General features: G+C 35.7%; 1 protein-coding gene across 8 annotated transcripts in view; it reads left to right on the top strand.

The window, feature by feature from the left end:
• The window catches only part of SLC4A7 (solute carrier family 4 member 7), a 91,747-nt gene that overhangs the window by 61,899 nt on the left and 10,479 nt on the right, over window positions 1-19,369 (top strand). For 7 of the 8 annotated variants that reach the window (XM_064414934.1, XM_064414928.1, XM_064414916.1 and 4 more), the window contains 14 exons: window positions 513-670; window positions 2,629-2,716; window positions 4,264-4,410; window positions 5,785-5,888; window positions 7,365-7,539; window positions 10,031-10,164; window positions 10,725-10,970; window positions 13,297-13,402; window positions 14,008-14,169; window positions 15,095-15,208; window positions 15,663-15,824; window positions 16,070-16,321; window positions 18,540-18,608; window positions 19,047-19,220. In XM_064414934.1, coding sequence (XP_064271004.1) covers window positions 513-670; window positions 2,629-2,716; window positions 4,264-4,410; window positions 5,785-5,888; window positions 7,365-7,539; window positions 10,031-10,164; window positions 10,725-10,970; window positions 13,297-13,402; window positions 14,008-14,169; window positions 15,095-15,208; window positions 15,663-15,824; window positions 16,070-16,321; window positions 18,540-18,608; window positions 19,047-19,220 — 2,091 coding nt within the window. Of the gene's footprint in view, window positions 1-512; window positions 671-2,628; window positions 2,717-4,263; window positions 4,411-5,784; window positions 5,889-7,364; window positions 7,540-10,030; window positions 10,165-10,724; window positions 10,971-13,296; window positions 13,403-14,007; window positions 14,170-15,094; window positions 15,209-15,662; window positions 15,825-16,069; window positions 16,322-18,539; window positions 18,609-19,046; window positions 19,221-19,369 lie in introns of those variants that run through there. The other variant, XM_064414947.1, reaches the window with a different exon arrangement.

The following is a 19,369-nucleotide window of genomic DNA, read 5'->3' as shown; positions in this document are numbered from 1 at the left end:
CACTTTCTAATGCACTTCTGTAATTATGTACAGAAATGAAGGTGAAGATTTTCACCTGTTTTATTGTTTATGATTTGTATGAACATACGAATTCTTTTTCAAAATTATTACATACTTGAAATACATGGCTGTGAAATAACTTGCTGCATTCTAGAAACCATGTGTAATTACATGAACTCTCCTCACTTAATTGTGCATAGATTTTGTTATTTTATGTCCTATCACGGAATGTTTGTCATGATAATATTAGAAAGGTGATTATGCAGTTTGGAGTCTTCTAGAATATACTAGGTGTTAGTAATTCTAACTGATAGAAAATAGTTTATTATTATTTGGCTGGCTGGCTGACATTTTTCTAAATGTGTTTGTCTTTTCTGTATTGTGGGATATTTAATTTGCTTTTTAATTTTTCTTTGTAGCATAAATGTCATGTAAATTCTGATAAACATGTTATGGAATTTCTGCTAAGAAATGTAAGGGATTAAACACTTGTTTCATCTTTGTATGAATAGGTTGATATGAACTTCATGAGGAAAATTCCTTCAGGAGCAGAAGCATCAAATGTGTTAGTGGGAGAAGTAGATTTTTTAGAAAGACCTATTATTGCTTTTGTGAGGCTCTCCCCTGCTGTGCTTCTCTCGGGTCTCACAGAGGTTCCGGTTCCTACACGGTAAATAAATGCCTGGAAAGTCTGGCTTTACTTATGCAATAAGATAATAATATTTAAGATCTCAAATAGCTGTACATTTATATATATACTGTATTGAGCTCAAAAAATGTAGAGTTTTATTTAACATTATGTCAGTCATTTGCTGCAAAATTTGAAGGAATTAGATCTGCCACAAAACTTTCTGAGTGCATTATATATCTTTTTATATATCTCTGTATACACACACACATACATATATGCATCTATATACATGTAAAGGTGCTGTCTTAAGCAAGTGCAGGATTTGAAACTGAAAGCTGATTTGAAGTAAAAGCAATGAGTCTTCCAAGTTTGTGTTGACATTTTGAAGATGGGTATGAAGATGTTACAGTTCCCTTTGGTGTGACACAGCTTGTCAGTGGGGAAGAGCACACTAAGTCTGAAGGTCTGTCTAATCTGAACATCTGCTCTTTTTATACAAATGCTCTGCATATGAATTACTTAGGTGGTGAAAAACCAATTTTTTATTGTATGCCCAAATCTACATGATTGGCATTGGAGTAGTCAATCTGCAGCTAATACATAGAAGCAGTTTTCAGTCTGCAATGTGCTATTCAGCCTGGTGCAGTCACCCCTGCTCCCCCAAACCCAAGAATCTCACCAGTATACTGTGGGTATGTTTACCACAGATGTTCAAAATATCAAAATACAGGTCTCATGATGAAGGTAGAAGATCATTTCATCAATCATCATAGATGACACTTCATTTTCTGTGCACATTGATGTAGTGGGCTGTTCTGTGGTGTTTGGCATACATTTGTATCTATGTTTTTTGGTGGACTTTTAATGTTTTAAAATTATCAAAGTGTTTGTTTCTCTTAGTGATTTTCAGCTTATACACTCTATTGAAGGGCAAAAATACATATATGTGAGAATTTTTGGAGAGTAGTTGACAGGAGTGCTCATAGTGTTTGTTGGGAAATTCTAAAATTTCTGCATGCTGATTACTGTAGCTAAAATTATTCTGTCCTAAGTTTTTCAGAATGGTATAGACTTGCAGATCTGGAATAGCATACTTGGATTCTGAAGATGCACTCTTGGTTTCAGTTAGGGTAGTAAACTTGCAAAGGAGACAGAAGTGAGCCTTTTGTACAATGACTTGAAAGAAAGGACTGCTTTTTTCAGATGTGTTGTGCTTGGGAATGTCATTTTCATTAAAAACAAGAAGAAGGTTATGAAACAAATTGCTGAGGTTCATTTTTGGTTTGTATCCTTTTGAATTTATAAAATGTTATTCCTGTTGAAGGTTTTGGTGAGTTTTATGTTAGGCACTGTTACTGCGCAAGGATCTGCCAAAATATGCTGTGACCCAACCCCCAGATTGGATCAGTTTCCCAGAATGTCACTTGCTTTTATAGGTGTTCAGATACTCAAGCCCCTTCCTTTGCACTGACACAAGACTAGGATATGACTAGATGAGTATGCCCAAGTGTACTGCAAGAAGTACAGTAGGTGCATCCTCTGTGTGCCATGCCCAGTCACAGCAGGTGAGGGGGTTGAACTCCCATGAAAAGGTGGTCATCAAAAAATGTAGGACAGGCCAGAGAGCTCCTAGGCTGCCACTTAAGAAGTCTTTGCTACTGAATGTCAGAAAGGCTTAGAATCCAGGGGAAATATTCATTGAGCTCGTCTGTGGATTTCTACAGTGTTTAAGGCATTATAAGAAATGGAAAAATTAGGCTTAATTAAGAAGATATCTGAGTAATTTTGGCTCAGGATTTGAATTCCTTACAGTAATGACTTGAAGCTGAATCTTTTCACAGTGTTGCAGCAGTCTTTTAAGATCTGAAGCGGTGAAAATGGTATTTTTACTTTCACTAAAGTACCAATAAATTTTCTTCAAACATTAATTTGAAAGACCCCCTCTTGAATATATGCTGATGAATCAGCCATAGTCATCTGTATTACTTTCTTCACAGGTTTTTGTTTTTGTTGCTGGGACCAGCAGGAAAAGCTCCACAGTACCATGAAATTGGACGATCAATAGCAACACTTATGACAGATGACGTGAGTGATCTGTTTTAAATGCTTGTAGTTAAAGTCTAGATTGATGTATTTACCCACTGATTTCAGTAAATGATTTGGAGTTGCAGGTTAAAGAAAAAACCTCCTCAAACTAGTTAAATTAAGAACTGTAAACTTAATTATTTTTTGTGTTAGTGAAGTAGATAGCGGTAAATTAACTTCCTTCCTTGTCTGTCTTGAAGAAATCCTAAGTGTATTTCTGAGAAAAAAATTGGCTTTGATGTATAGATTTCATTTTTGTCTTAAATTGGTTAACAGAACTATTAAATAAAACTGCATTTGAAATGAACCACTGTATGTCAGGAAGGACAGAAGCAGTTGTGCAGATGCTCAGGACACAAAATTTTAAAAATGCATGCAATTGAGTTATCATAGACTTTTCTTTTAATCTAAGCAAGGTCAAATACATAAAATAATAATTCTAATAGCCTTTTGAAGTCATATGCTTAGAGCCCTATTGGTTTTAAAGACCACAGGAGGGAACCAAGACTTTTTAAGAGTGTTGCTGTCTTACTGAGCAAAATTAGGATGTTTTAATTTTGACTTCACATTGAGCGCCACCTACTGAATTGCTGATAATTTTTAAGTTTATCTAGCAAAAATGCAAGTACTTTTTATTATAGAACAATTTGAAGTTTGGTAATGTAAACTAGAAATTTGTCATTTTGCAATTGGTAACAAGTGTGTGAATACAGTTTTTGTTCAGTGTGAGAATTGAATATTAAAAGCCTTAGTTGCAGCTTCTGATATTTTTTAGATAGGCTGATATGATTTTTAGCAATATTCTAGATCACTAAAATGGAAAAAAATCAATTATTTGATAGTCTAAAAAGACCTGAGTAGACTTCAGAGATCTATTTTAAGATTAGAATATTTAATGATCAGATTTAACGGTATTTGGAGAAAAACAGATCAGGTTTCAAAAGTACAGAACAATTTAGGGTCATCTTCTGCAAGCAGTTTTTTATAGCAAAATAGCATTTTTTTCTCTGTGTATATAAAATGTATCTGGGAGTTCATGTTGTAGTAGTCTAAAAGGGTATAGGTTTTTTAGTACATTGCTTACATGTGCTTTTTAAGTAGTCTTCTGAATTTAATTAAGGTAGATGTATGAAGATGCATTCTTAATAAAAACTTGTGGTTTGGTTTGAAGCTTATTTCAAGTATTTTTTTGTCATGATTTAGCACAGCATAGTGGTACAGTGGCTGTAGGGCAGAATCATTCAGACAATAGTACATGAATTTGATGTCCTGAGTATTGAAGATTAACTTTTCATTTAATTTTAAAAATTAACTCAATATTAGTTTTGAGTTTGAAGATAAAACTTCCATGTCTTATGATCCATAGGAATGTGCATACTAGTAGTTTTTAATTTAAAAGTATGTAAGTAGAGTAAAGGCCAAACTTTTGAGGACCTACAAAATATTTTCCATGCCTTTTAATCAAGAGTAATAATTAAATAATGATAATCAGTTTCTCTTTCAGACAAAAAAAATAAAAATGAGTGTTGAGTACTTTCTTCTTGTAGGTTTTCCATGATGTTGCCTATAAAGCAAAAGATCGAAATGATTTGTTGTCAGGAATTGATGAGTTTTTAGACCAAGTGACAGTCCTGCCTCCAGGAGAGTGGGATCCATCTATACGAATTGAGCCACCAAAAAGCGTTCCTTCCCAGGTAAAAGGGGAAAAAAGGTCCACTCTGTCTTGTAGTGAGGGGGCCTAAACTGAACATAGGGTTTGAACTGCTGAGTACAGAGGACAATCACTGCCCTCATCCTGCTGGCTACACGCTGCTTGACACATGCCAAGATCTCATTGGCCTTTCTGGCCACCTGGCCACACTGCTGGCTCCTATCCAGATGGCTGTAAAGCATCAGGAAAGTCCCCACATCCATTTTGCAAGAAAAAGCAGATTGTCCATTTAAGTTACCAAAAAAAAAAAACCAAACAAAGGGGGAAAAGGCATTAATCAGCTTTCTGCTATGCTGTTAATTTTGTTTACAATATTTCCTTTTGAAATGCTGAAATGAGTTCATGTGAGAACTAGAAGGATTGGTAGGAAATTGTACTTGAGTTCATGTTACCTAATTCTATGAGAAGTCTAGCAATGGTCAGCAAGAGTATTTTAATTATTGTAAGAACTTCTGTTTGCTTGCAGCATTCATTACAGTATTGTGTTTTGTGTAGCATATAGTGTTAAAAGAATGTTTATGAAATAGATAAAAATCAATCATACTGCTCAGTTGTGATGATGCAGGCTTAGAATGAGAGCTAAGGAAAGTGGGGCCTTGGAGAGATTTTCTTCCCCTCCTTCCTCCTTACAGCTTAGAGGAATTTGGGGCTCCAGGATGAAAAGCTGGGGAGAGACAAGAGCCTTTGGTTCAGAAGATTGACATTGGTGTTGAGTCGTGTGGTGGTTTGACAGAGTGGGTGGAATAGAATGGGGTAACAGCAGTGCAGTCTGTTCATGAATAGCCTGAGGTTACCATGTAACTTGTTTCCAAAATAAGCTGGGCTCAGGGTTTTTTGGAAGGCAGGCTCAGCTGAAAAATTTATGAGGAGCTAGTAAGCAGCTTGCTCAGCAGGGGAATTACTTCTCATTTATAGTTCAACTAAATACTGTCTGTATTCATAAAAAGAGGTCAGTTCCTGCTACATGTTAAACATTTCTGCTCTGGAAATGATTGAAGGAAAAAAGTATCTAAAGATTTGTCTCATGGTTGAGCTTCTACTGTATGTTGAAAATCTAGGCTTTGTTTCATTGTGTCTCAGGAATGTATTTCTTGTAGGTACGGGGAAGTTTAATACTCTTGAGCAAGGTACTAATAAGGTCTTCTGGGTGGTGTTGTACAGTTCTAGTCATCTGTACTCAACAAAAGATCAGTTTGGAAAATGGAGGACTGCTGATGAGCTGGGAATGTGAAAAAGGGTGTGGAAGACATAGAATTTGTGCATGCTCTGTTTTAATTATAGCTTTTAGTGTAAAAACAGTCTCAAAGTATTTTTTTCCCTTTTTTTCTTCCCCCCCTGCCCCATCTCCCTTCTGTAGGAGAAAAGGAAGGCACCTAAATTTCCAAATGGATCTACTCCCACAGGAGAGGGTCTTAAAGAAGAAGGCCATCATGCTGGACCTGAACTTCAGAGAACTGGAAGGTGTGTTCACTTCCCTAAATGCTAACTTCCATAATGAAATAAAAGTGATAAACCTTCATCTTAATGATTGACATTTAAACATTAAAAAATCATGGTACAAGTGTCAGAGCGCATCCTTTGTCCTTTTCAAGTGTTGGATTCTTGCCTGTAAGTGCCAATCTGCTTAAAGTATTTTCAAGCCTCTGGCAATGTTTCTCAACACATTTGTGAAGGATTTCACATAAGATGCTGCCTAATTTAACTAACTGACTTTTAAAAGTTGGGTTTTAAATTTTAATCTTTAGGAGCATGCAATTATCATAATTACAGCAGGACTATGCAATTTTCAGTGTTGGGCTAGGTACTAAAAAATCCCATTATGTGAATCTCTTTTATTAGGCGTATATGAAATGGAACAATAAGTAATAAAAAGTGGCAAAAAAGTAGTTTGGTATTGGTTAGCTTTGGGTTTTGTTCAGGTTTCTTATAGAGATAAAATAAAATTGAAGGAATTCCTTTCAGTTATTGTTGTTCTCTGTTAATTCTAAACTATTTGCTAAAGAAGTCCTCCAGCATTGGAAATACCTGGTTATGATTAAACTTTAATATCTGAGAGTAGAGATTAAATCAACTGAAAACTTTTGGAATATATGTAGTGTTTTTATTTCCCAGAATAATAAACTTCCAAATCAAATGCATCTTTTTCATACATTTGCAAGAAAGACTTTACAACATTTGTGTTGATTTTTACTATTGTGGTTTTTTTTATAATTACCTTTTATTGTTTTTATAGACGGCATGTGGAGCTGAAAAATTCATTTCTGCTCACAAAATTATCCATAGATAAGGCTTTTCTTTTTCTTAGTAGTGTTTGGGGTTTTTTGATAATTAAAAAATTAAAAAAAATTCTAAATGCAAATTAATGTCTATTTTTTTGAGTTTTTAAGATTTTTTTAAAATTGACTTCTAAATTCTTGATAATAACTTATGGAGTTGAACTAAGATAGGAACACAGTTAAAAATGATAGACCTAAATTTATTTATTGACCTAATAATATGTGTGTAGTGAATTCAAATAAAATGCTACAACTGTATGTTGGAGTAGTAATATTGAAATATCATAATGCAGTGATCTTGGTTGAGGTTTAGCATATTTCTCTGTTCTGTTGTTTGGAATATCATAAAACAGATTTGACTTAAAGCATCATTTAGGTGAAATTGTTTGCAAAGTTATTTTTTTCAGTATCTAGCCCATATATTAAAAGAAACAGTCAGCTTTTAAAAATGTGGGTAACCTGCTTGATTATATTTGGAATACTGCTGAGTTGGAATAGATAAGATTCTCATTGACGTTTTTAATTGTTATGCTTTAATCTGGATTATGAAATAGCTAATTTGTGCCGGCAATAGGCACTGGCAGTCATGTGTAGCCCATAGTTTTAAACTAGCTAGAATCCTTTAGTGTACAGTTTGACGAGTTTCATCTCACCTATTTAGGCTTTTTGGTGGTTTGATACTTGACATCAAAAGGAAAGCACCTTTTTTCTTGAGTGACTTCAAGGATGCATTAAGCCTGCAGTGCCTGGCCTCGATTCTTTTCCTATACTGTGCCTGTATGTCTCCTGTAATCACTTTTGGAGGGCTCCTGGGAGAAGCTACACAAGGCAGAATAGTGAGTACAAAGAATGGTAGCGGCCAGGCTCTTAGACCTTCAGAGGCAAGTCACTGTGTGCATTTGTCTCATTTATTTATACTTGTATTTGAAGAATTTACCCACAGCACTTGATTAGCCTGCCCCAAAGCAGATCTTCCCCAAAAGGTAATTGCTATGGAAAATGTGGGGAACCTATGTGAACAGGAGAAGATGCACAGGGGAGGTAAAAATGTTTATCCTGCCTTATTGGATGAATGGCTTCATGAATTGAGAAAAGGCTTGCATTGCCTTCTTTTTGGCTGCTTTAGAGTAATAAATAGCAGTAAAGGTGCACCATCCCACTGGGCCTACTTCAGGCAAAGTCAGAGGCTCAAGGTGGATACCACGAATATGTACAGGCCTTGATTAGTAGGCCTGTGAGGATGCTAATGCCTGCAGTGTATGGCCAGCAGTCCATTTATGAAACTGACAGGATGTGTTTGTGTTTGCACTAATACATATGTTGCTCACAATAAAATAAGTGTTTGAGGTTTATCAGCAGAAAATACTCTTCATTGTAAATGATTCTAATGTAAACCATACGCATACAAAATTTTGGTAGTGTTATGTTGGGCAGTAGATAATACCAGCACCTTTTCACCAGTATATTATTGCACATCAGTTTTCGAAGCAGGGAAGAGTTACTTAATATCAGCAGTGTTAGTAACTTAGTGTCTAAGTTTACTCAATTGGCTTATGAGTAAATGAGTTTGAAGTGTATTTTCTGTTTTTAAATCTATCACAAAGAAACAAGGCTCTGTCCTTTTGTGGGAGGGAAGGATGTATTCAGACATATCTTTACAAATGCTAAGATGCTGTTGAAACTTATAATGTTACAAAATTCTTGATACTTAATGAAAATTTTAAGCTTGTACTATATTAAAAATTAGTTAACTATTTTATATCTTTCAATTATTGCTGTTGATTCAAATATTTGTTAATTGATGTAGAACTTCAAGCTGATAGAAAATACAGAAATCAATTACGTCTTTTCTGTGTGTTGGTTTCCCCACTGTAAATGTAGGAATGATTACTAAAATGATAATGCAAATTTGAATGTACATGTATAATAATGAAACTACCCTCCTTTCAAAGCTTGATTCTCAAACACCTTCTTTCTTTTAGCTATCTGGAATTGTATGCGGGTTTGTTCCTGCCTTCAGATACTTGGTGTGCATCATTGAATAAAACATTTAGTTACTGCACACACATGTTCAAGCACAGTAGCTGACATTGTAAGGTACACAATTTGTCTTTGAAACCTTCCCTCGCATTCTCAGAGGCCATCACCTCCACAGTGCTCCTGTCCCTGCCACCCTGACTGAGAGCCCCAAGGTTAATGCATTGACTAACCAAAAACACTAATTTGAAGGTAATAGAACGAGAGACTGGAATTATTTTTTTTCTTAATGTTATGAACAAAGGACTCATTTTCATTTTTAATAGCCCAGTTCAGCAAATCATTTTGACCATTTTCAGATGCTTTCCTGAATTGGAGCTCAAGTTTGAAGAATTCTGTTTTCTTAGGTTTGCATAATTTCAAAATAGCAAATGCTTTAAAGTTCCACCAGGAACACTGTAATTCCATTACAGGAATCTGTAATCCATGACTTCTCATAGTGGTAGGTGGTGTAATTAACTGTTTTCAAGTAAATTTAATATAATTTTAGTATTTAAAATTCTGGCCTCTCTCTTTTGAGGTGCATTGTAACTGGGTATTTTTGGCAGAAAATATTACAGGGAAACACTTAATTCAAGGACTGAAGTAGATACCTTAATTCCTTGAAAAGAAATGCATTACCAGGTGGGACATTGGTTTACTGCTCATCTATTTTTGGTGTCATGTATACATAAACCAATATTCTTCTTCAGTAATTTCCCCTGCACCTTTGCCTGTCAGCTTGGTTTCTTTTTTTTTTGTTTTTTCTTTCTTTCTTTCTTTCTTTTGTAATGCTTGGTTGACTGATGCAGGTTTGATACAGTACACTGTAGGTATGGTGCAATACAAATATCGGTTTTCTTTACAGAGACCATTAATTCTTTCTGTAAACAACATGTTGAGTAACTATTTTCATATTTGTTTGTTTGGGGTTTTTTTGTTTTAGTTTAGGCGGGGGTTTTTTTGTTTTGTTTTGGTTTTTTTGGGTTTTTTTTGGGTTTTTTTTGTGAATTTGTATAATTGTTGGTATGCTTTTCCTCCAGAGCTAGCAGGACTAGTAACTTGTTCTCATGGTTTTGGATGACTTTATGTTCCTCAGGGGTGAAGTTTTCAAAATCTTGTCCATGGTATTGTCACTGCAAAACAGTGTTAAGTTGTTCTTGTCTCAAACATGGATATTAATTGCAATGTGTTTACATTTGTCTTGTTTCTAAGTTAATGCATCTTAAAGCTGTATTTATGAAGATATGATGGTGAATGCTAACTTGAAAGGCAGCAAAGTTACAGCGGTTTTTTTTTCCCCCCAAACAGAGTGCAATAGAGTCTCTCTTTGGAGCCTCATTAACTGGGATTGCCTATTCTCTCTTTGCTGGGCAACCTCTTACTATCTTGGGAAGCACAGGACCAGTTCTAGTATTTGAAAAAATATTATTTAAATTTTGCAGGTAAGTGATATTTGTATTGGCTTGATGCACTTTTTAACATTCTAGCCTGTTACAATAGCTGGGATTGAAAACATATGTGCAGTAAATGTGTATGTCCTTGAAGGTAAATACAGTGGCAAGAGACTGAGAAATTAATATGGTTTGGTAAAGCTTTGAGGCACTGGCAAACTTGAATGAGAAAATCAGTGATAAGAAGTGGCAAGGACTCAAATAAAAGTTATATTCTGACTGTGTGAAGTTGTTGGCTTTGCTTCTGCAGGGGAAAGCAGAGATCGATCTACCCTCTAGGAGAAACCATCTGGGTAGCTCTGGAGAGACCCATCCCCATGATGCTTCCCAAGCTAGGTAGTTGCACTGTCCATCCTAGAAACACCTTGCAGTGTTGCTTTGCTTTGGTGGGAGATGAGACAAAAAAAAATTTCTGCTTCCTTCAAAGCTAATATCAAGCATGAGAAAAGTGCTGAATATCTATAAAGCTTGGCCTCAGTGTCTTTTCAAATAGAATGTAATACAGGTGGGTTTTGGCTCAGTTAATGCTTTTTGTTTCTTTCTTCACACAGGGATTATGGTCTTTCCTACCTCTCCCTGCGAACTAGCATTGGTCTGTGGACTGCATTTCTATGCATTGTGCTTGTAGCCACAGATGCCAGCAGCCTCGTGTGCTACATCACTCGATTTACTGAGGAAGCTTTTGCAGCACTCATATGCATCATATTTATTTACGAGGCATTGGAAAAGCTTGTCCATTTGGGGGAAGTGTATCCCTTCAATATGCACAATGATTTGAATAAACTGACTTCATATTCGTAAGTACCAGGTTACTATCTGTTAGTGAAATAAATAGGGACATATAGAGAGACATATTGTTTACTGAATGACAGTGGGTGCTACTTCCAGGAAGGGTAGGAGGAATGCTAGGGGTGGTTTGGGCATGAGAAACATCAAAACAGTTCTATTCAGGATGCTGTGAAATTGAATTTTCTGTGTTAGCTATGGGTGGTTGGAAGGGATAAGGGGCTGTGGCAAAGCCTGCTTTAATATAGCTTTACTAAAGGTCAGAACAGGACTTCTGCCTTGCAACATGTAGGAAGTATAGTTTCATGAAATTGGATGCATTGGGTTACCAGCTCACATCTGCCAGATGAAGATACTGCTCACTGTTGCTCAGAGAAAACTGCTCATTTCTCATAATTGAAATGAAATCATTTAAATGTTAGTGCTTCCCTCCTATTGGAGATGTGCATCTTCCAAGTTCAGTTATACCTGTGTGGTCACAGTGTGGGTGAGGGACCCCCAACAAGGTCATGTCTGTGCACCTGGAGTGAGGGTCCCTGCTTGTTGCACTGGGGCAATCATTCCCTAGTTGGAGAGCTGAATACTCAGTGTCCTGCTGGGCAGCTGCTCTGCCTGGCCAGGACAGTGATCATCTTGCACACAGGGTGACTTCTAGCAGGGTCAAAACAAGTTTCTGTACTATTGTGTTTCCCCTCCAAGATCTCTGCTCACTTTTCTCATTCAGTGCTTCTTTGGTACTTTCTTCCAGGGGGAATGACCAAACACCCTGTCAGACTGCTTCTTGTGTTCCATTCACACTTGACATGTACACTCATTTTCCTGTCTTAACAGCTTTAAGACCAGGCCACATTGTGAGGAGTGGGCTGTGGGAGGACACTCATTTCCTTATTTTTCCCTTCCTACTCACTGCTCATCCTTCAGTTGTAGTGGCTCTGGGTCCTCACTGGACTTCTGTGTGGACATGTTCAGTCCACTGGGATGCAGAAACTGTACTGTAGGTCTTTGGGCACTTGCCACCTGATTGTGTTTTGCCACAGGCAGGCCATGAGGGTGGAGACGGGAAGGTGGGATTTTAATTTGGTTTAGCTCTGTGGTTTTTGGGACATGCCACGGGGTTCAGCTTGGGTTTGTCCTGCATTTTTTTCTCTCACAAAGCTGTAAGAGATCCAGCTGTTCACAATTGCTTTCTTCCTCATTTCCCTTTCATTTTCTCCCCACTCTGTAAACCCCAGTGGGGAAAAGGGTGCAGAACAAGCATGTTCAGTTAATTGAGCCGCAAGACAATCTCAAATACTCTTACATTTTCTCTGGGTGTGGGGTTTTTTTATTTCTCTTTCTGGATTTCTGCTTATCTACTTGGTGGCATACTTTATCTTCATTGCCTTTGTTGAGAAATTTGTCAAGTCTTCCTTCAGTGTGCTTGTTTGTGTTGCTGCCTTGACCAACAACTAATTATGATTTGTCTCATCATGCTTATTGTTGCAATTCCTTTCTCTTCTGATGATTCTGTGCTGGCAACAACTGCTTTGTAGGAGCTACTGCTTTCTACTCCTTTCCCATTTCCTATTGCTGGTAGTTTAGAATTCAGTTAAAAAAAGAAAATATGTTTACTTAGTATTTTCTAAATTTACCAAACACCGTGCTTTGCAAATCTAGGTTCTTTTTGCCCACGTGTATTTAATGTTTTTTCCTTCTTTACCTTCACACCACAAGGATGCAGGTTTTTCCATGGTTCATTGGGGTTTTTTTCAGTGTCTTTAGCAAATCTCATAGAAAAAGGAGAGTTATTTCTTGCTTACTACCTCTTTCTCCTCTTCTACATAAATGTTTATGTGTTAAGCTTACCACTTGGTGTACTTGAATAGCTTTATTTGAAAACATCCCATTAAATCAATATTCAGTCCATTGTGTTTTGGTTGTTTTTTCTTTTCATCTGATGTGTACTTCTCTCAACCTGTCTGACAGAAAGGATTCTGCAGTGCAGGTTGGCAAAATGCTGCAATAGGGAGGGGCATTTTTACTTCTACAAAAATATTGCTAAAAAGTATGTATACAATTCCTTTAAAGCTGAGCATTGTAAGCATTTACATCTTCAGTTAGCTCACTATATACTCAAACATGGTGTCTTACTTGAGGGTGACCTGGTTCTTCATTTCCCCCACCCTCTCGATAATCCTAGGTCATGTGATGTGAGGAAAAGCCTTGTAGTCTGTTTCTTCCATAATAGTTTGGGATAAACTTTGGTTTCAACTCTTCAGGATTTTTGAATTTATTTCAGATTGCTGCATCTTGGCACATAGAGCTTAAAAGTATATAAACTTTTCTTCTTCCCTTCAGATGTGTGTGTTCTCAGCCTGAGAAACCAAGCAATGAAACATTGCGTGTGTGGAAGACTATGAATAAGTCCGGCGAAAATATAGCATGGAATAATCTTACAGTTTCTGTGAGTATCTGGAAGCTATGTGTATGTATCTGGGTGTGTGTATGTGCATATTAATAAAAAATAAACACCTGCACGGTACCATTTTTATTAACATTTTTTCATCAGATTTCTTTTTTTAACTGAACTTGGACTGTTTTCCTTAAAACTGTATTTTTGAACTCTCTTAATTTCTTCCATAAGGCTTTACACAGTCAGTGTAGACGACTAGATGAGTGAGTCCAGAGAAATAAATGCTAATATAAATGTCTGCATGAGGTAGCCACCTTAATGTTCTTAGGCACCACAGTAATCTTCCTGCAGGGCAGTCTTTCAATGCTTTCAAAACCAGAATAAAAGTAATGTGTCTGTAAATAAGTTGTTTCTTCTTGGGCATCTCCCAGCATTTTGGCATCCTGAAATAATCAGGGTCGTGGTGGCTACTGTGGCTTTCCTGGAACAAAGAGCACATGTCTGGCTTTTTCAGGGTGAGGTAGTGATGATGCAAAGAGCCTCCTTTTTGGAATTATGAACTTTCTCAAATGTGTTTTGTGTAGAAGAGTTGGAAGCTTGGTTTAATGTGCTGAATTAATGAAACATAGACATACAAAGAGTTTTTCTCTTTGCAGGAATGTTTAGAATATCATGGTGTGTTTCGTGGATCAGCTTGTGGCCATCACGGACCATATATTCCAGATGTTCTCTTCTGGTCTGTCATACTATTTTTTGCAACATTTTTCCTCTCCTCTTTCCTTAAGAAATTCAAGACCAAACGCTATTTCCCAACTAAGGTAATTCTGATTAGAGAGTAGACTATTGTTACCTTGTAATATTTACCGTGGTATACTTTAATGTTGAATTCTGTCTTGAGAGATTTCTTTTAAGACAATAAAGGAAATTAAAACCCAAAATTCAGCTAATAATTACAAAATTTAGGACATTTGAGGAAGGAAATCATCTGCAGAAAATTCAGAGTTTATTCTTTATTTTTGTAGAGTTACAAAAAGATATTCTAAACTTTGAAAGATCTAAGCAGTCCATCTCCTCACATTAATCAGTATTGCCAGGTATCATTAGTAGAAACAATTATGCTTCTCCTCTCCTCACATAGCCATACAAAACACTTAATTACTTTTCCCAAACTACTGATGTTTATTGGGTTTTCAGTGGTTCCTCAGGGGATTACCATTTCTAATAGATGTTAATGTGATGATTCTTTTTAGACTGATTTATGTAACTTCTGCTAGGCAAAATGGAGTGATTAGATCTGTTATAAACCTCAGGTTGTCCCTGTAATGTCTTCCTAATGTTTAATAAAGTTATCTTTGATAATAAGAATGTATTGCAAATTATCCGCCTCCTGTCGATTAAAATATGAAAGTATGAATATTACTGACCTACGGTACCGGGGCTAGCTGTGATGGCTGAGCTTCCTAATGGGATTGAGGGGTGAAGGAAGATGATGGAGTTGTTTAAAGTAATTTGCCTCTTGCAGTAGACCACTTTTAAATGAGTGTACAGCTGTGCAGAATTCTTGTCTTCTGCAATTTCATACTATGCTGGCAGGCAGCTTAAAGTAACAAGAAAAAATAGATAATGTTCAGTGGTGTAGTATAATATAAATAAACCTCACTTCTTGTAGGGGAGAAAGTCGTCTTACACATGCAAATGATAATGGTGAAAAAGCAAGATTTAACAAAAGTCTTTTCTTTATAGGTGCGTTCTACCATCAGCGACTTTGCAGTATTTCTGACCATAGTAATCATGGTTTTGATTGACTATCTTGTAGGAGTACCTTCTCCTAAGCTTCACGTTCCAGAGAAGTTTGAAGTAAGAAACAAAACCTTTTGAAAGACAGAACTTTTAAAATTATTGAAGTTTTATGAACAGTAGAACAATCAAGTTGTATAGAAACAGCAATTTCTTTTTTTTATTTTTATTACAATGTAGTTGATCAAGTAGTTTCTGTTTCCTGTTTTGGATGTATGTCTTATCTGACAGAAAAATTTGTGTTTTACATTATTACTGAAAGGGAAGCATTCTTTGTGTAAATGTACAAAATGAAGGAATCAAATGGATTTGTTTTAATTTTTTCTGTATAAATGTCATGTTCACCTGTAACAGCTAATAAGTCAGTCTTTTGGTCAAAGCCTTTGGTAAATGACGTAAACATATACTTAAGAGACTGACCTATTGTTCATTGAAACTGTTTCTAATAATAAAATCTGCAGTCTATTTTAGTAATTTAATTCTCATTGTTGATGGGTTGGTGTCTTTTTTTCAGCCCACCCGAAAAGATCGAGGATGGTTCATAGATCCTCTTGGAGGCAATCCTTGGTGGACACTCTTGATTGCTGCGCTTCCTGCTTTACTCTGTACCATTCTCATTTTCATGGATCAACAAATAACAGCTGTTATTATAAACAGGAAAGAGCATAAACTGAAGGTAAACTTTTTACAGAAGTCTGATGTTGTGTAAGTCAGATTTACTTAAAATCAGATTCATTCTGCAAATTTGTGAAATCACCATCAGCTGCTAAATATAAATTAACTAATAAAGAACAAATATAATTTTGTGGATACTCTCAAAGTATCTGACTTTTGTAGTTGTAGGTTATTTACCTGCTGAGTTAGAAGTATGATCATGTAAATATAAAAGTTTTCAAGTTATTTGTTTGCTTAATTTTACAGAAAGGCTGTGGTTATCATCTTGATCTGCTCATGGTTGGTATTATGTTGGGAATATGTTCTATCATGGGCTTACCGTGGTTTGTTGCTGCAACTGTCCTGTCTATAAGTCATGTTAACAGCCTGAAAGTTGAATCTGAATGCTCAGCACCAGGAGAACAACCAAAGTTTTTGGGAATCCGGGAGCAGCGAGTGACAGGATTGATGATTTTTGTGCTGATGGGGATGTCAGTGTCCATGACCTCTGTGTTAAAGGTAAAAGAGAGTTTTTCTAAAATATTTTCTTTGTGCTTTTGATGTTGTGATTTAGCATTTCATAATGCAAGAAAGTTCTTTTATGTTAGGCAAGATATTTATGTTCTTTTATGTTAAGTAAGATGCCTGGACTAATTCTCAAATTGCTTTTTTAGCAACAGATGTTAGTTGAATAGAAACAATGTTGGAAGGATGCAAGAAAATGAAATCTGAGAAAGCTAGGAATGTAGTGAGTAGTGAAGAAAGCAACCTTTTCCTGTGTTACCTGATTTTCTTGTCAGCTCTTTTGTAGTTTCTTGAGTTCATGGTACCTAAAAACTGCAGTTTTATGTGAGTGCTTAAATTGAGAGAGAAAAGGAGTGTGATAATAAATTACTTGAGCAGAAGTAATATAGTGTAGCAGAAGGAGCAGAAACATTGCTTTAAAAGGGAGAGATTACATTTTTCACTTCTTCTTCAGCTTACTAAACTTCATTTGATTTTTAGAGTGTCAAGATTATTTTATATATCATCACACTATAATGGTGATTTTTCAGGTCGTGTTGTAGCATCAGATTACACTTTATCTCCTAATTTATATCCCTAGTGACCTTTCAATGACTCTGTGGGAAGAAAATGAGTTAATTCAGTTGGATTTTGCTCAGATTTACTTAATCTGTTCAACTTCTACTTTGTTGTTTCAAATCCAGTAGTTAAAAGGAGAAATGAAAGAACTATCTTTTTGTTGCCAGAAATGTAGATATTGCATAACTGCTTGTATTTCTAAAGAACTTTGTAAAAGTCTGTTTAAACAAAGACAGATCTCAAGTAATTTCATAATAAATGCAGCTTCTCAAATTTAGATAATGGGAAAAAATAATCCTGTAAACATGCAGCTATAGTTTAATAAGTAGTTATGTATTATAAATTTTAAGTAGTTGGGCATTTGTATGTCTATTGAAGAATGAAAAGGTCTGTAAAGAATAAGGCCATAGCAGTTACTAAAAAAGTATTCAGATTTGACAATCTCTTATTAAAAAGTTACCAAGAGCTCAGCTGTATAATGTGAATTATCAGAATCAAAAGCAGAAACACTGACATAGATTTACTGTTGCTCAAAAGCAAAAACTAAAAGCAACTAAAACTTGTTGCTGAAGTAAAGTGTTTTAAAGCCCATATTCTAACTTTTTATTCTTAGAAACTAATGCATTTTTGTTTATGGCTCAGGGTAATAGGAATGGAATTATTACTCTTTGCTCTTTAAGAAATGTTTTTCAGTGTGAATGACTGTTATTGTTCAAAAGAAGTAAGGAGAACAAAGCCTTGCATCTGTCAGTTGTGCTTTTGTTCCATGTGTGGATTTATACTGATTTCATGCAGTAGAAGCCACTATATCAAATTACAGAACTTACAGTGAAGGCACTAACCACACACACACATGCAGTAATGAATCCCTAAGGCATAGTTTTATTTCACACTGTTTAAATAAAGGGTTTTGCTCAGTCTTGATAGCAGCAGTTTTTATTAAGATTTCACGTTATATCTTGGCTGTCCTTAACTTGGAAGCTTAATGAATTTAGGAGCAAAGAAGGCTTCACTGCAGAGGTTTGATGCAAGTGCCAGTGAAATCAGTGGACAACTTTGTTATCTTAGTAAGCTTTAAAATATCTAAAAATATAAAATCACACTCTATAAAATTATATAAGTTGTCTATTATATATTGCAATGTAAATTATTATAAATATTATATTTAATAAGCTTAAAATGTGTCTTCTTACTGAAGCAAAAATTAACTCTGAATAATTTTCATAGCTTAGTAGTAGGAATGGTGAGGTTTTTGTATTGTCTGCTCCAGATATGCAAGTGTCCAAAAGTAAAACTTAATGTGGCAATTTCATGAAGTTGTACAGAATACAGTAGTCTTGATACAGTTCCTATCAAATAGCAATACAAAGCAGTATACTTAGCATGAACAAAAATTTTTCTTGTAACCTAGAAAATTGAGTGAATGAGCAGTCAAGGCAGAACTATTTTTTTATCCTGGCGATAGCCTTGTTAGTTCTAGATTTTTTTTGCTGTTCAATGATACATATGTATTCTTATAAATAAAGGCCCTCAGATTTCACTTAAGTAAAATATAAAGTAAAAAATAACTTGGTCTGTGTCTTTCACTGATATGGACTGCTCTCTTATGTCATGTTGATTCCACTTTTAACTGTGGGTGTTTTTTCCTCCCCAGTTTATTCCAATGCCAGTTTTGTATGGTGTCTTTCTTTACATGGGAGTATCTTCATTAAAAGGCATTCAGGTAAAGTCTGATTTTAACAAGTAGTTGGCTTTTGTTTAATTCTGAATGAAAAAGAGACTCTTAACACCCTGCATTGTGTAAGCCACAATAAAGTTGTTCCATATTGTCTGAATAGCATGTAGGATAATTTCCTGACTGTCATGTTCAGGTATTTGTCCTTACAATATTATGTCTTCACTTGTCAGTTCTTTTTTTATTTGTTCTTTCAGTAGTGTAGCTAAGAAACGAATTTTCTGAAATATTCTGGAATTTTTGAGTATTAGTGAGTGGGGGGACAACCCCAAACAGCCCCCAGTTCCACCCCCTTGAATGTTCACTCTCTTTCATTAGTATTTAATTTGAGATTATTTTACATTTCTGTAGTCTCCTAAAAACATTTATTTTCTTCTGGAGAGGCAAAAAATAATTAACTGAAAAATGATTTTACTTTCTATGCAGTTTTTTGACCGTATAAAACTGTTTGGAATGCCTGCCAAACATCAACCTGACTTGATTTATCTACGTTATGTGCCACTCTGGAAGGTCCATATCTTTACAGTTGTTCAGCTCACTTGTCTAGTTCTGTTGTGGGTGATCAAAGCCTCTGCAGCTGCTGTTGTTTTCCCTATGATGGTAAGTTTTCTGGTTTGCCAGTTAATAATTTTTGTACAGGACTACATGTATTATTCAGAGTCTCTTCAGAAGATGTTTGTTGCCTTTAAGAAAGAAGGGAGTGGGAAAGAAACAAAAAGCCCCTGTAGTACAAGCTGTTCACTTTTGAA

Source organism: Passer domesticus, chromosome 1 (genome assembly GCF_036417665.1).
Source record: "Passer domesticus isolate bPasDom1 chromosome 1, bPasDom1.hap1, whole genome shotgun sequence".
Classification (NCBI taxonomy): domain Eukaryota; kingdom Metazoa; phylum Chordata; class Aves; order Passeriformes; family Passeridae; genus Passer; species Passer domesticus.
Note: the sequence above shows the minus strand (reverse complement) of the source record. Positions and strands in the feature narration are given on the sequence as shown.